The 16,591-nt window shown below is 47.9% G+C and overlaps 1 protein-coding gene across 3 annotated transcripts in view; it reads left to right on the top strand.

Moving 5' to 3' along the window:
• SIDT1 (SID1 transmembrane family member 1) overlaps positions 1–16,591 on the top strand; it is a 50,605-nt gene that overhangs the window by 32,869 nt on the left and 1,145 nt on the right. The window contains exons 19-26 of one of the 3 annotated variants that reach the window (XM_038133743.1): positions 692–800; positions 1,162–1,176; positions 1,944–2,020; positions 3,135–3,181; positions 3,979–4,084; positions 4,388–4,498; positions 5,248–5,361; positions 5,770–7,044. In XM_038133743.1, coding sequence (XP_037989671.1) covers positions 692–800; positions 1,162–1,176; positions 1,944–2,020; positions 3,135–3,181; positions 3,979–4,084; positions 4,388–4,498; positions 5,248–5,361; positions 5,770–5,832 — 642 coding nt within the window. In that variant the 3' untranslated portion in view covers positions 5,833–7,044. Of the gene's footprint in view, positions 1–691; positions 801–1,161; positions 1,177–1,943; positions 2,021–3,134; positions 3,182–3,978; positions 4,085–4,387; positions 4,499–5,247; positions 5,362–5,769; positions 7,045–16,591 lie in introns of those variants that run through there. The other 2 variants (XM_038133735.1, XM_038133753.1) reach the window with 2 other exon arrangements.

Below are 16,591 nucleotides of genomic sequence, written 5' to 3' on the forward strand. Positions count from 1 at the left end.
AGCTTGAAAGCAGCATGTCTCTCTTGTTCCATTCACGGAGAGGTGGCTTTTCTGCTTGCTTTTTGGTGTGTGGGTTTTTTATCTCTGCCCACACAAAGTGAAAATTTCAGGCGAGTGCTTTGCCCCAGGGTAGGGAAGTGGTCACAGCCTGATGGCAGATCAGAGTTTTTCGACTCCCTAATTTTTCATTCATACAATAAGATTTTAATGTAGTATTAACCTGTGCTTGCAGGTTACTTCCAGTCCTTAAATAAAATGAAAATGCACCATAGGAGCAATTGCCTGCAGAGCAGTTCTGTCCTTTTTGGTCTACTTCAGCACAGTTGTTAAAGTAATGGTTGGTTCCCTGTCTGCCTTTGTAAAAATCCACCTCCTGGCCAGAGAGCTGCTGCCCAGCTCAGCAGAGAGAGCTTGCTTGGTCTTGTATTTCTGCTCCCTGGGCCAGCTGCTGTCCATCCAGTCTTGTCTAAAGAGGCGTGCAGAAAGAATGGTCTCCTCTCCAGGATGCTGAGCTGATCTTGCTTCTCTAAACTCTGTTTTGAATTTATAGATCTGTTTTCTGCTTGGAAGATTTAGGGGTTTTTTTCTGTGTTTGGTGAGATTGTTTAATGTCCCATGGTGATACAGCACAGGAAAGGATTGTCCTGCTGAAAGAGCACTTAGTTTACTTTTAAAATGTCTTTGCTTTCAGGTGTTTGGGAAAAATGACATGTGGTTCTGGGTTATTTTCTCACTGATCCACGTTTTGGCCTCACTGGCTCTCAGCACCCAGATCTACTACATGGGTCGCTTCAAGATCGGTGAGTGCTGTGGCTGTACCATCTCCTCCTGGGTGTGCGGTGCCTCCTGTCCTCACCTGCCTGTGCAGCAGTCCTGTGGCCTCTTTTCTGGGCTACCCTGTCCTCTCATCTATCTGATGCTTTCCTGGCCTCTGGAGTCCTCGTGCTCCTGATTCCCAGTGGGAATGAGCAGGAGCTGTGTGCTCTGTGGTGGCAGGACTGCTGGGCTCTGAGGGAGCTGCAGTTCTCCCTAGTGCTTTGCTCAGAGGGTGACCTACACCCTGTCATGGGGTGGGTGGGGGAGAGGGTCTGCTGGGGAGCCTGGCTCTTGTGCTCTGCTTAAACCTATTTCTTCTTCCTCTTCTGCTCCTGTCTGCCTCAGATGACCCTGACTCAGGTAACCACAGCTTTCCTTTTTCCCTGTTGAACTGATTGTGCTGAGCTGTAGCAGCCAGGGATTGCATGGATGTGTGTGGGGAGGCAGGATCGTGTGCCACCTGGGGTCAGCTCTTGGGAACAGAAACCAGTTTGCCAGCAGCACTGCCAGTCCTGTTTCTTGGCAGGAGGGGAGTGATCCAGCACAGGAGAGCTCAGATCTTGGTGCAGGAGCCTTTTCAAGCTCTGTGTTGTGGCTAAAGGGGAACATGTGTATTCATATATTTGTCCATCCACGCTGCCACTGATGGCTCTGCAGTGAAGCTTCTGCAATGATTTTGAGAGCAGGAGTGTCTTGAATGTGCTCTGCCCCTCTAGGACCCTCTAAAGCCTGTGGGACTTGTTTCTACTGTTTCCCTGCTTTGGCAGCTTGTTCCATGGAAGGAGCTTTCCCCCCTTCCTACATACACACACCTCTCTTCCAGAGATGGGGTTGCAAAGCCAGCCTCTTGACACGTACAGGTAGGGCCTGTGACTTCTGGGCAGTGCTAGTGTAGAGGAGGGTTTTAAATTTATTTTTGTTGTAACCCGTTGTTCTGGCCAACTACCATCTACACCCTGTGGTGGATGTCCTCTTGCACAGCCCAGAGTGCTTCCAAAGGGCAAGACATGAATCTACTGACACCTTGGGCTTTCTGTTGTCAGCTGGTGGGTGTCAGCTTCTTCCTCATAGGCATTTTAGAGCTCAGTGTGCTGACTGTTCTGGCTTTCTATCCTTTCCTTTGACAGACACGGGCATATTTCGGCGAGCAGTGATGGTGCTGTACACGGACTGTATCCAGCAGTGCAGCCGACCAATGTACATGGTAGGTGACTTCTCTATCCCAGCACCTCTCTGCAATTCCTCACTTCTTTAGGCAATGTGCAGAGGAAAGGGGTGGGACTGTTTGAAAAAGTCATGGTCCTTGCTCCCCTTGTTCTCCTTCCCCCAAAATGGTTGGGTAAGTGTAGGTCTCTGCTGGAGTGGTTTACCCCCAGCCTCCAGGCCCCCCCTGATCTCAGGCTTGGTGAATAAAACATCAGAGCAAAGGTGATACAAGTGTGACAGAATTTGCCTTTGCCCCTGCCCTCTGGGAGCATCCATTCAGAGGAACAGGTATGAGGCTCTGTGCAGTGCAGCCTCTCTGGGGAAGGCTGCAGCTATTTTGGGTCTGTGGCTTAAGCAGAAGCAATTGCCATTTCTGCAGCACCTCAGGGCAGGTAGCAAAAGTTAAGAAAAGGTGGCTGTTACCTTGTGTCCCACTGATTGCTTTCTGCTTAGCAAAGAGTGCTAATTAGGGCTTGAAGCCACATGGAGTTTTTATCCATAAGCCTTCTTCATTTTTTTATTTATTATCCCATCTCTGAATAAGCAAACTTGGTCCACTCAGGCATGAAGTAAGCCTGGCCAGCCTGAAACAGCTACATCATGAAAGCAGCTGTAAGCATAAGTGCACACGCCCCACAGATATAATCCTTCTGCCTTCTATTGTTACAGTGCTTCCCCAGCTAATGGTGAGATGGCAAGGAAAAAAAGTCTCCCTGAATATGTTCAGGATGCTGTCCAAAGCTTCCCCTGCTACCTCTTTCAAGCGCGTCCTTGCTCTCTGCAGTAATTCTTTTGTAAAACAGTGGGAGGGAAGGAATCCAACTAGAAAAACAGTAGAAGCAGTCAAAGGATTCACAGAACCTCCTGAGGCTGATCTCTTAAGTGCTGAGCTTGTCCTTTTTTAGATGTTTAGTCTCCTTACAACACTTTCTTAAAGTTTTTGAGGGTCAGAGCAGTTTCCATCTGATAAAAGCTCCCACAGAGCCAGGTGGATGTGTGTTTGCAGAAACTGGACTCCAAATCTTCACATAAATGCTCTCCTGAATTTCTGAGGCAAAGGCCTTTTTGCATACTCTTTTCACTTTATATGATCATCAGTGTCTTTTCTCCAGGACAGGATGGTGCTGCTCATTGTTGGGAACCTGGTGAACTGGTCCTTGTAAGTACTGGCGTGTTGGTGCTTTGTGTATTTGTGCATGTGGGCAGCAGGATTTGGTACAGGGACGCAGCTGGCCTGGAGTGATGGGGAGATGCAGCAGTGTCTGTGCAATAACCCTGTGCTGGGGCCCTTCTGACATGTTTTGGCAGGCAGGCTGATCTGAGGGTGGTTGGCAGATCCATGGGATGCAGTGCAGCACTAGAGCAACATGGAGCATCCCCTGAGCATTTCAGCTAGGGGTGTCCCGTGGCTCGTGTTTCAGTGAGCTTGTGCAGGGCTGGCCTGGTACTGTGCTGCTGTGTTGTGCTTCCCACAGAGCTGGGAGATCTCTGGCACAGCCACGGTGCAGGAGACCTGGCAGACACTCAGTCACAGAGCCTGGCTGAGCAGTAACTGCATGGGAGGGATCAGCTCTCGGATGAGACCTAAAATTGTTGCCCCAGGCTCTTGCTTTTCAGTGAAGCTGCTTCTCAGGGACATGCCTTCTACCAAATGTACAAGTCTAGGACCAGATCCTACCGAGGGAGATGTGTTTGGCAATGGGTTGGAAGCAATCCAGGGTCCTTGCCTGTCCTCTGGGGTCTCCAGTTGCTTCAGCAGCTGACCATGGCTTAATTTCCTTGGCTGGGAGCAGAGGCAAACAGTGCATTTCCCCCAGGGAATTGGGAAGCTGTGGCACTGGTGTTGTGTCCTGCACTCCTGGTGGGGGGTAGAACAGTGTGTGGCTGTCAGCTTGGGGATGTGCCCTGTCCCCAGTGAAAGAAGCTGCCTGATGTCCCTTCTATCCTCTCCATCAGTGCTATCTTTGGGCTGGTGTATCGGCCCAGAGACTTTGCCTCCTACATACTGGGAATCTTCATCTGTAACCTGCTGCTGTATCTGGCCTTCTACATCATCATGAAGGTAATGGGTGGCAGCTGTAGCTGTCCCTGGGGCTCCTGGCTCCAAAGGGGAAGGGATGGGCCTTTTTTCTGGCTGTAATTTGGGTTCCTGTGGTGCTGCAGAGGGATGTGGAGGGACCTTTGTGGGGCTCTGGCTGGGACAGGGTGTTGGGGAGGGATGGTGTGGAGCCATTTCAGGGGCGGCTGGGCTGTGTCTTTGTGGGGCAGGCAGCCCTTCCCAGGTGCAGATAGTACAGACTGGTGTGTGAGCCCTGTGCATGGCTCTGTGCCTTGGCAAGAACTCAGGGTGTGTCCCTGTCTGCAGCTCCGCAGCTCTGAGAAGCTCCTGCCCATCCCCATGTTCTGCATCGTGGCCACAGCAGTGGTGTGGGCAGCTGCCCTCTACTTCTTCTTCCAGACCCTTAGCAGCTGGGAGGTAAATTTCCCTTTTACTGTTCTTCTGTCCATCTCTTTCTCATCATCTTTCCTTCCTGGTGCTTGTTTTGCACAAAAATGACTCTGGAGGAGAGTCTTGGGCTGCTCATGGGGAGCTGAAAGGGTTTAACTCATGTAGCAGACTTGTGAAGGGAGCATGGGAAGCTGTGCTGAGCCAAAAATGACTGTAGCTGTGTAGAGGCTGTTTATAACCAGGTGATGTGGAGGTGACTGGTCCTTCCTAGGGGACAAAGGAGGAGCTAGGGATCTGAAGGAAAACCGGGAGAATCCTAACCAGTGCTGATGAAAGACATCCCTGGAGCAGATGGCCACCTGGAGTCAACCAGGTCAACCTGCTTGGGGTTGTTAGGGCCCTTGGTGACCTGGGAGGCCATTAAATCCTGACTGAGTGCCTTCTAACAGGATGTCACATCCATCTCCATGGAAATGAGGGACTTGCTGCAGGGTGGTCTGGTGGAGGCTGTGCAACTTGTGCTATGCAGGACCTCAGAAGTGGAGACCAGAGGGTTCCCCTTGCATGTGGGTTGTGGTCCCAGATCCATTTGGAGGTCCAAGTATAACATTGTGTTGTTTCTGGCCTGCCTGTTCCACATTTCTGGCCAGCACAGCAACTTTTCCTGGATCCTGCTTGGAGGGTTAAGACAGGGTGATCCCTGTAGGGTCTAGTGTGGCCAGCAAGGGCTCAGTAGGGGTGGATATCAGGTCCTGACCCTCTGCCTGCCCTCCTAGGAGACTCCAGCAGAGTCCCGGGAAAAGAACCGGCCGTGCATCCTGCTGGGATTCTTTGATGACCACGATGTCTGGCACTTCCTCTCTGCAGCTGCCTTGTTCTTCTCCTTTCTGGTGAGTCCTGCTGAGCCTCCTGCTCTGCTGGATGTCCTCTCTCTCTCTCCTTTCATTTTGTTCCCCTTTATCCAGATGGAGCTGTGTCTGCTCCAGAACTCCACAGAAGTTGGAGTGGAGTTGGCTCCTCTGCTTGGCTCTACCTCCTGACATCCTTCAAAGTGGGATGCTCCTTGTCAGTGGGATCAGGCTTTCTCCTTTATATTATTTCTCTCCCAGTGCCCTCTGGCCTCAAATTTCCTCTGGGGCTGTGGGTCACCCAGCTGTTGTGGGGAAGCTGAGGGGCTGCTGCTGTGACCAATGACTCGTGGATTTGTGAATACCTCCCAAAAAGGCAAGCCTGAAGATCTGAAAGGAAGACCTCCCTGGCCAGCAAGACCTGAATCTGGCTTGCACTTTCCTCCTCAGGTCCTGCTGACCCTGGACGATGACCTGGATACGGTGCGCAGGGACAAGATCCCAGTGTTCTGAGTCCTCAGGGCGCAGAGGTGTCCCAAACCACTCAGCCAAAGGCATTGGGCCCTTGGTGTCTGTGGAGAATGAGCCTGCTTCCATGGCAAACAGCACAGTGAGAGCGGGGAACTGGATCCCCCAGCAGGCAAGGAGGGGTGCTGTGGCAGTCAGGTGGGACCAGGGGGGAAGATGATGTTTCTCCTTTCCCGCCACATCCTCTGAGGCAGGCTTGATCCAGAGGCCAAGGCCCGTGCACAGTCCTCTGGCTTGTGGGTGCTGGAGCCAGTGAGGGGGGAGGAAACAGGAGGGAGGCGTGTCAGAGACCTTTGCTTCCCTTCCTCCCTGCTGATGTGCTCCACTCCTCTCTGGTGAGCAGGCTTGAGAAGTGCCATGCAAACCTTCCTGCTCAGGGAGCTAATGTCTGCACCCTGCAGTCTGCTGCCCTCAGAGGGTCCCTTCAGCAGCACAGGGGGAGCATTTGGTTCCTGTACTGCAGCAGCCGAGGGAGAAAAGGACTCCAAACTGAGGTGGCAGTGGGGGACTGTGTTTTCTTTTTTCCTCTTTTTCTTGGAGACACTCCTGTAGCTGGTGGGGAGCCAGGGTACCAAGGCTGCAGCGTCGGTAGGAGGTGGTGAACTAGAGCTGCCTGTGAGAGCTCTGCCAGACTCAGAGCTTCCTACCTTGCTCTCGTGCAGCCTCTCTGTTGCTCCTGTTGAACAGCCACACTCCTCTGGCAGCTCCTGCTGGCACTGGGCAGTGCTCTGCTCTCTGTCACGGCACCACAAGTGCTCTCCTCAAGCGACCCTGAAAGAGAGAGCACATGGCAAAGCCACAGCCTTGTGTGGCAGCCCTTGGCTCCTGCTGGGTGCATTGCCAAAGGGACAGGGTGGGACAGGGAGGTTTGCCAGCAGCCTCAGACTTTCTCCTCTCATGAGCTTGCCTTGGACGACCTTGGCAAAGTAGGTTCTCTTATGGGCTGGGAGGATGAAGGAGATTATGGGTTAATTGGTGTTGAGCTCTCTAGCTAAAGATGTGGACCAAATTTTCTTCCCCAACTTGTCCAAATCGGAAACGAGTTTTTAATGGCTTCTGCATTCTTTCCAGTTTCTTAGTTATTTTAAAAAACAAGAATAAGAATAAGGTGTTAATTATTTCAGGCCTTGCATCTAAAATGGGACCTGTTTTGGTAATTTGCAATTAAAAAGTGTTCTTTGGGGCCTGCTGTCCTTATTCTTGTCTGCCTGAGCATTTTTATTTTGGTGTATGTGCATGTAGCCAGTGATGCAAAGGTTTCATTCCACTTCTGCTTACTAAATCTGGTGATGTTTTACTCCAAGAGTCTGTATCTCCTTGAAGAGTTGTGCACCAGCTGGTTTTTATTTTTTCCTACATTGGAGTTTGTCGAGATGGTCAGTAAAATGGATGTTCCTGTTTCCCTGCTCTGCAGGTTGATCTGAATTCTTCTTGCTCCTGCTCTCAGCAGCAGCAGAGACAACAGTCAGGGCAGAGGGGTGCCCAGTGGTGTCACATGGCTGCTCCCACCCTTGGGACTGTCACAGGTGTTTCTGGAGCATAGGTGTGGATGATCTGCTTGTTCTCTCAACCAAATTGCCTTTGTGAGGCTACACAGAGTAAAGAACAGACACTCTTGTTTGTCACTGTAGTCCCTTGGGCAGGGTGAGGAGAGGGCTGGAGGAGGAATGACACAAGAGGCTGCCAGCCTTTATCTTCCCAAGCAGAGCTGTGCTGCTCTGGAGGGTCTCGGCATAGCTGTGCCAGACTGGAGAAGGACCTCTGTGCCCCCAAATTTGTCCAGTTCTGGGGACATATTTTTATAAAACATATTTTCTTCCTGTGTTTTCATAATCTGTAGTCTCAGACTGTGTTCCAAGCTTGTATTTGTTCCTAGACAGGAAGCTGGTTGACTTCTCTAAATTGAAATGTGAGGAAAAAATAATGTTGAACAGCAGTTGGAAGGCTCGACGTAGGAGGTAGAACAACATATGGGCTTGCTGTGCTGAGCAGAGATGAGCACAGCATGGAATGGTAAGGTGGTAGCAGGGAGGGAGAGGGAGGCTGGGGAACAGCACAGAACAAACAGAAAACCATGACAGAATTCAATTAAAATACCAGGAAAGGCACCTCAAGCCTGAGATGGGAGGAACAGTTGGAATAGTCTTCCTGCTGCTTCTGTGCTTCCAGCTTGCTGCATCAATTTTTAAAATTCTCTCTTAGCTTTGCCCTGCCTGCTGGGCTCTGTTGGTGCTTCAGCTCTCCCACCTGGTGGCCACCTGATAGCTGTGGCTGCTGGGGGGTCTGGCTGGGCACTTGGGCACTGTGCTCCCAGCTGTCCTAGGCACGCTTGGCTCTGGCGCTCCTTGCCCCAGAAATGCAGCTTTTCTCAGGTGCTGCTGTCCTTCTTGGGCCCTGCCCTCGGGCAGGAAGAGCAGCTTGCTGCCTACATGGGGGAGCCCCGTTCCCTCACTGGCAGGGCTCATGCTGTTGTTCCCTCACCTTCCTCTGCTCACGGAGGGAGACAGATGTGTAGGGGTAAAAGCAGAGCAGCACCATGGAATTGTGTTGGGAGGTGAAGGGGCCTTTTTGCTGCCCATGGGCTGGTAGTGGAGTCCCTGTTTCCCTCTGCTGTGCCCATGCTTGGAATAAGCTGCTGTCACAACTCCTGAAAGGGAAATAACCGTGCCATGGGCAGGGACACCTCCTACTTAGAACAAGCTGCTCAAACACCCATCCAGCCAGGCCTTTTTAAAGATGGTGCATCCACCACCTCTCTGCACAATCTGTTCCAGTATTTTACCACTCTCATTGTAAAAAAACTTCTTCCTTACATTCCATATATTCCCTGTTTTCTCAGGAAGTGTAGGTAAAACTGTTCAGCCCAGTACAACTGAAAGGAGAAGGAAACAGCATCTGTACAGTACTGACATCCCCTCACAGGTTAGGAAAGCTACCAGGGTCATGTGAGCTGTTACAACTCCCCCTCGAGCTTCTGGACTGGCAGAAGAGCAGCCAAGGCAGGGGGAATGCACTGCAGTGTGAAAAAGGAAGGCAGCTCCCTCGTGTCCTGTTTCCCTTCCCCTCTGTGACTGAACCATACACTGGCTGTCGCTGAAGGAACAAAAGCCCCTCTGTCTTAATACTAAACTTCAGCCTTTTTTAAAATTCAGACCTTCCCTAAAGGCAACTGCCACGCCTGCAAGAGGTTTTTTTGAGGTTTTTGAGATTTACAAGCCAGGTTTTCTGGAGCCCCTGAAAAGAACTCTTTCCTAGTAATTCTGTCAACTTCAGTATTGTGCAGTCTCCCAAAAAAGCCTTTACTTACCTTGCAGGGTCTCTGTGCTGCTCTCATCCAAACTGCATCCTTTAGCTTCAAACTGTGACAAAACAACTGTCTTAGACTACTTCCAAAGCAATGCAAGGGGACTGTGATGAGAAGCGTTTTATAAAATGAAGTTCTGTCTCAACAGTGAACACTGTCACTGGGGCAGGGACAGCACCTGCCATATATTTTTTAGATACTACACAATCAGTATTTATTTATTCTGAATTCCATAATTTTATATCTCCAACTCATATGGTGCATTACTCTGGTCTATGCAGAGAATGTGCATCAGTGGAAAACTCTGACTGTAAATTCCCAGTCTCAAAACAAAGCTTTATTTTTACCTCTACTTAAGAGTGAATGGCATAGCTTTCTGTGGGGAAAGAAAGAACACAATATTCAAAGACTGTTTTTCTCTTTTTTTTAATAAAATACTATCATGTTCATATCTATACAAATAATTATTACAACTATTAAACAAATTATTACATTTAACAATAGAAATCTCAGAACTCTGAACAAGATCATGGTTTGGGATATTTACACCTGAATGCAACACATTTGTAAAAAGATGTCAAAATAAACAGAGCAAGATCTTATTTACAATTGGAAGATGATGTTCCTGTTCATTCATTATAGATTTCTACTGCAGAGTTCCTATTTTCCATTACAAAATAGTAAGGACTTTCCACTGGGACCGTATCCAAGTCATTTACAGCTGTATAAAACAGAAGCACAGCAGAATACTCTGGACTGAATATAAATAATTTACATTGTGGAGGGCAGAAGCATCTTTGATTAATCTCCTGTGGCAAAATCCATACTTGCTTCCCTTCTCACAGTGAGCAGGCAGGAACAGGGTCCAATCCCCCGCAAGCTCCATTGTTTCACACTTGTGATTGCCAGAACAGCAGCACATATTGCAAGCTTGGAAACCTCCTCATAAAGATACTTCTGGTGAGGCAGAAAAAAAAGCCTTTTTTAAAAAAAATTATCTCAGAAAAACTGGTATCAGCAAATAATAAATGGTCTCTGCGTTACTAAGCAGGGCTTGCTCGCACAGAGTATGAATTTGTACTGTCAGGTTCAAAAACCTCTGTTAAATCTTTCACCAGTTCACAGAGGAACCTTCTCCCAGTGGGAATAAAGCCTTGTGCTCTGAGGTTTCCAATTTACAGATTGCAGAGGCAGTAGGAAATTGAAAACACCCTCACACAATCCTGTGTCTGCTACCCATGCTGGATCATGGCAGTGGGAGAAGGGAACAGCAGGAGGTGGTAACAGGTCAGGTGACAGCAAAGAATGGATCTCCTTATAGCACTGTATCAGAAAACAAAACAAATATGACTGATCTGGCACAAACAGATTCAATGCTACTCTGTCTTGCCAGGGGAAGTAGGATCATTATTAAAGTGATGAGCATGAAACTTACTAGGGGAACAACAAGAGATGACAGCTTTTAGCACACTAAGTCATCCAGAAGCAGTGGGAGTCTGACTGAGTCCTTGAGCCAGGACTGCACAAGTACCTCAGAAAAGGTGAAAAGACAACAGGAGACCAAAAATAATTAAATGGCCCCTCTTTTCCAGCCATGGCCTCTGCAAGTTGCCCTGCCACATGACTTGTTTCCTGCAACAGCACTGCAGACACCAACCACAGTAGCAGCAGCAGCAGTAGCACAGCTTTAAAGTGCAGTAGGAAATCTGTGCAAAGTTCTGGAGGCTCGGGACTAGCACCTACTTTTACTTTTTTTTCAGAGAGGTGCTCTTCCACATGGACAGCAGCACAGTGACAAGCTGGAAGTCTGAGCTGGAAAACCCATTCAGCCCCCAGCTCAAATCACTTCAGTTCTCGTTTTCTTTAACTGTTCCTAAATGAGGTCCTTTCTCTCTAAAAAAGGGTATTTAAATATTAACACATTACTATTTTATTGCCTGCTTTCAAATTAGTCTATCTTTGCCCTTACTCTCCTAGGCTGTTTAAGGGATTAATATGGACATACATGCAATCCAGCCCAATATTATTTACTATTGTTTGTTAAAGTCATTTAGGCCAAGCTGAAACCCACAGCCACACAATGCCTATCAGCTATGGCAGTCCCACCCCAGAGTTAGTGCCCAGCCTTTCCCTTCTGCTGCTGATTTTTCTAAATTAAGCAGTACTGGGTATTTTTCCTTCCTTCAAAGCTAAAACAAACCCTGTATAAGTAACCTTGAAAAAAGTACTGTGGAAGAGAAAATGCCATTCTCAGGCTAACAAATCGCAGCTAAACTCACAAAATCTTTTCCAAGTATCTCTTGAAAAACAAAGGAACTGTTAATTGCTGGGTAGTCCTCAGGAGAAAAAGAAAATTGATGTCATTGATGCTTGCTGAAGATGTGTTTGCATGTCAAATGGTTTTCATAACAAGTAAACCAGAATCATTCCATCTGCAGAAGCTCCTTTTTCAAACTGCCCTCTCCAAGCACAGACCAAGGTAAGGTGAGCCTCATCAACCTGACAGCTAAGCACAACAGGTTCATTGGGAGGGGAAAGGAAAACTGAAGAAAAGAAGGACTCGGAAGATGTTGCATTTGCTCCTCTTCCTGAGAGCAGAGCCTGATGCCCTGGGGAAGGACTGAGACACCAACGTGTCAGTGCCACAAACTGACCTACAAAACTAAAAGTGCAAGAAGCCTGGTGGATGTGGAATGGCAGGCGGGATTCATTTACAGTGACAAGGAAAACACCACACAATTTAATAATTAAAAACGAACAGAAATTTAACATCTGATTTCTTCTCTCTTGATGTGAAATATCCAGTCCCCCACTGTCCCTCCTAAAGACAAAAGAGCATGAACATGAGAAAAGCTGAAACCCACAAGCTGCTCTCAAACCAGAGGACCAGGCCAGGTTCAACATTCAAAGCCCATCTTGAGCAGTCAATTACACCAAAAGGCTACACAACAGGTCCAATTTTTCTTTAATTAAAGTTAGAGGCCAGTCAGCAGTGTAAATATCAGAGTTTGGATGAGTGTGTTGATACAAGGCTCTCACAGAGAGGTCTGCCTACCTTTCTTGTCACAGCAGTCTCCTGATCCCACACCACAGGACCATTTAGCGTCACTTACAGAATGAAAAGAGACTCACACAGAACTTCAACAGAAATTGCCATGTTCAGGGAGGCGAATTAAATGATATTTCTCCATCCTGGTCTCATCAGGTTTCAGAAAAAGGCCTGAGGAGGACGACAAAGTGCCCTGTCACAACAAAATACAATCCTCCAGAGAAGACCAAGGGTCACACAGTAAGTACTTTCAGCCACTCACTGCAAAATTATGCAGTTCCTGCAAAATCCCAGCAGTGATTCCCTGCACTGCAAGCATCCTGTGAGCAAGGAGGAGCTGGTTTAGGTTGTCTTTGTAAACAGAAAGGGGGTCTGTGAAAGTTACTGACAGTTACTGTCTCTTCAGAAAATTATGTGCAGCATATGAAAAATAAAATCACAGCTGACATATTCTATCATGAATACTCAGGACTGCATTTAACCTTGGGACAATAGCAGTAAACATGAAGGAATAAGAAAATAGAACAGATATTTCAGTTGAAAGGGACCTATAGTGAATCATCCACTCCAACTGCCTGGAGTGCCTCCATCCACTTCAGGACTGAGCATGTTGTCCAAACACCTCTTAAACGTGCTTGAGGCCTCAACCACCTTTCCAGCAAGCCTGTTCCAGTGTCTGACCACCCTCCTGGTAAAGAAATGCTTCCTAATGTCCAGTGTGAACCTCTCTTAGTGCCCCTTTGAGCCATTCCCATGTGTCCTGTCAGTGGATCCTGGGGAGAAGAGATCAGCACCTCCCTCTGCACCTCCCCTGTCAGGGAGCTGCAGAGAGCAAGGAGGTTCACTGTCTATCCAGATCCCTAGCCAAAGCATCTGCCAACAACATCTCCAAGTTTGGTACCATCAGCAAACTTGCCAATGATGTGTTCAGCGCCTGTATCCAGATCAGTGGATGTTACATTGGATAGAACTGGCCCTGGAACTGAGCCCCAGGTAACACTGCTGGTGACCAGGTGCCAGCCAGACGTAGCCCCATTCACTGTAAGACCTTTGAGCTCTACCCTTCAGCTCTTCACCCAGCACACCATGAACCTGTTAATCCCACAGCTGAACAGCTTGTCCAGAATGATGCTGTGAGGGACAGTATCCATAGCATTACTAAAATGCAGAAAAACTACATCCACTGCCTTCTTTTCACCCACTACGTGGGTGACCTTATCACAGAAAAGTATCAAATCAGCTAGACAGGACTTCAGCTTTGTGAACCCATGTTGCCTGTGCCTGATGGCTGCATTATTCCTTAAAACTCCTTTTAACAGTACCCAGGATAATAGTCACAATTTATATTCATTAATTTATAATAGTCACAATTTTTCCAGGAACCCAGACTCTCACAGTCTGTAGTTCCCTGTGTTCTTCCCTCATGGCCTTTCTGTAGATTGGAATAACACTGGCTACCTTCCTGTCAGCAGGGACCTGTCCAGACTCCCAGATCTTTTGTAGATGATCAAGTGGGGTTGTGCTGTATGTCCTGCTTGCTCCTTCAGTACTCTGGGATGAATCCTAGCTGGCCAAGTGGATCTGTGGACATTCAAGCATTGCAACAGAGTTAAGTTTATATGATCTCTCCAGTTTTCATAGGCATCATAAAGTAGTGGTTTTCTGTGAATGTCTGGAATGATAAGCAGGATTAGCATCTTTATAAAGTTCTAGAAACCAGGGCCTAATTTTTCACTAGTTTGTCTGAAAGCCAAACCCATTGCTGCACGCACAATTCCATTTAAAGAGAGCAAGAATGGGCGCGTTTGCTTCTCTCCTCAAGGACCAGACACGTGTGTGTGACCACAGAGTGGCTGCTGCTCCAATCCCCATCCCTACCATCCAGAACCCATGGAACAGCCACTGTTACAGAGCTCACCTCCCCACCTGAGGCAGACCCCTTGAGACTTACTGCACCACAGACACCCCTTTGGTCAAGAGTCTCACCAAGGCACACCCAGACCTGCAGCTGGCTTAGCTGGTTTGAGGCTGAGAACTGACTCATTCCTAACCCCTGCCCCCTGCACAGGCCAGTGGCGCCACTTGGTGACTGCACTGTGGCAGAGAGAAACTGCCTTGCTGTGAACTGAAATGCTCAATTACTTATAAGAAACAGAGAACTGATGCACCACTTAGATTTAGTGTCTTAAGATAAGCTCAACCTGAATTAAATAATGATTCCAGGCAGAAAGGGACCTGGGGGTGCTGGTTGACACCCGACTGAACATGAGCCAGCAGGGTGTCCAGGTGGCCAAGAAGGCCAATGGCATCCTCGCCTGCATCAGGAATAGTGTGGCCAGCAGGAGCAGAGAGGTCATTCTGCCCCTGTACCCAGCACTGGTGAGGCCACACCTTGAGTGCTGTGTCCAGTTCTGCTCCCTCAGTTTGGGAAGGACGTTGAGACGCTTGAACACGTCCAGAGGAGGGCAACGAGGCTGGTGAGGGGCTTGGAACACAAGCCCTGTGAGGAACGACTGAGGGAGCCGGGGTTGTTTAGCCTGGACAAAAGGAGACTCAGAGGTGACCTTATCAGTCTCTTCAACTTCCTGAAAGGAGGCTGTAGCCAGGTGGGGGTTGGTCTTTTTCTCTAGGCTGCAACTGACAGAATGAGAGGACACACTCTTAAGCTGCACTAGGGAAAGTTCAGGTTAGACATCAGAAAAAAAATATTCACTGAAAGATTGATGGGGCAATGGAATTGTCTGCCCAGAGAGGTGGTGGAGTCACCATCCCTGGACATGTTGAAAAAAGACTGGAGGTGGCACTTGGTGCCATGGTTTAGTTGATGAGGAGGTGTTAGGTTAGGTCATAGGTTGGGCTTGATGATCTCAAAGGTTTTTTCCAACCTTGTTCGTTCTGTGATTCCTAACAGGATCAGAACTGTTTTACTTCACCTTGCAGGAAAACACCAGACCGCAGATTACAAGAGCAAAGATGTTGTCAGGACAGACTACAGACACAGCCTAATTATTTTTTATGTTAAAGCCTCCTTACTTTTCCTGGATCAGTGTAAAAGGGCTTAGCAAAACCAAAGTCTGGGCAGCCAAGCTGTGGAAAACTGTTCTAGGTCCTTCTTTGTGGGTCCTGTTCTTTGACATGGAGGAATATCTTCCTTTCAACCTTTCAAAGAAAAAGAAACAAAAGAAAAAAATCCCAGGGAGCCTGCTCCTGCCCATGCTCTCACCAGGAGCTTCTGACAGGTCCCAGGAGCAACAAGATGATGCACTGGTGAGCAGCACACAAGCAGAGGATGACTGCATGCCAGGGAACCTCAAGTTACTATGTTGTTTGAAGAATCAAACCTAGAATGGTACTTTCAAACACAAAAAAGACAAGTATTTCTGCCCTGTTAGAAGAAAAAGCACACTGCAGAGACATTAAATAAATAAAATGTACCTAATTCTTCCCTTTCCTTTGAAAGAATTAGGACCAAAATTTTTGAAAGTACTGGAGACTCAGCTAGCACACACATTCACTCCATCTCTCATGCATCTACAAACACATCACTCTTCCTCAAACCCCAATGTCTTCCTGTGTGTTTCACTCTCAACACATCCATGTTCCTCCTCCAGCCACAATCACACAGGTTTACATAAAAGGTGCATTCAAGTGCAGAGTACTGATATTAACTCAGGCTCAATCCTATCAGCCATATCAAGGAAAAACTGTGCCCCAGGAATCTGCACTCATTTTGTGGGATGCGACAGGCTCAGTCCTTCTCCCATGTGCTGCCTGGTACAACAAAGGGCTGTCACTCGCTGAAAGCAGAAAGCTGGTGTTAGAACATGGGCCAAAGAAGAGAGGGAAAAAAAAAGACATTAAGAAGGTGCTAAACAAGGTAAAAAACCCACCCTGAGGTAACTTGCAGCAGTCAACAATGAAATGGCAACAAACACAGCTGCTGTCTCTGCTGACTGCACCGGGAGTCGTGAGCTACACTGAAACACCGAGTTCAGCAGTAACTGAAGCCACTGTTGAAACAGATCCAAACAAGATTCTTAGAAACAGAAAGTCATGGGTTAAAGAAATCTAAATTTTCTGAAACAGTATTTTTAATTGCTGACCGTGGGAGCACACAGCAATTTTCACCAGGTAAAGTCAGCCTTAAGTGTATGTGACAAGCTTGAGACAGACAAAAGCTGCACAACAAATGCCTTTTCCAATTAGCACTGGGTTAACAAAGACTTGACTTGTGTTGAAGCTCCTGAAGATATTTTACAAAGGAAAAAGAGAAACCCAAACCATTCCAAGCTCCTCTGCAGTTTCAGGTAAACACATCAGTAACAAACCGACACCTGTAGCACTCGTTTCCTATCTCCCATATGGATGCTCTCACTCCATGTATTACTGAG

The sequence above is a fragment of the Motacilla alba genome, chromosome 1, assembly GCF_015832195.1.
Source record: "Motacilla alba alba isolate MOTALB_02 chromosome 1, Motacilla_alba_V1.0_pri, whole genome shotgun sequence".
Classification (NCBI taxonomy): Eukaryota; Metazoa; Chordata; class Aves; order Passeriformes; family Motacillidae; genus Motacilla; species Motacilla alba.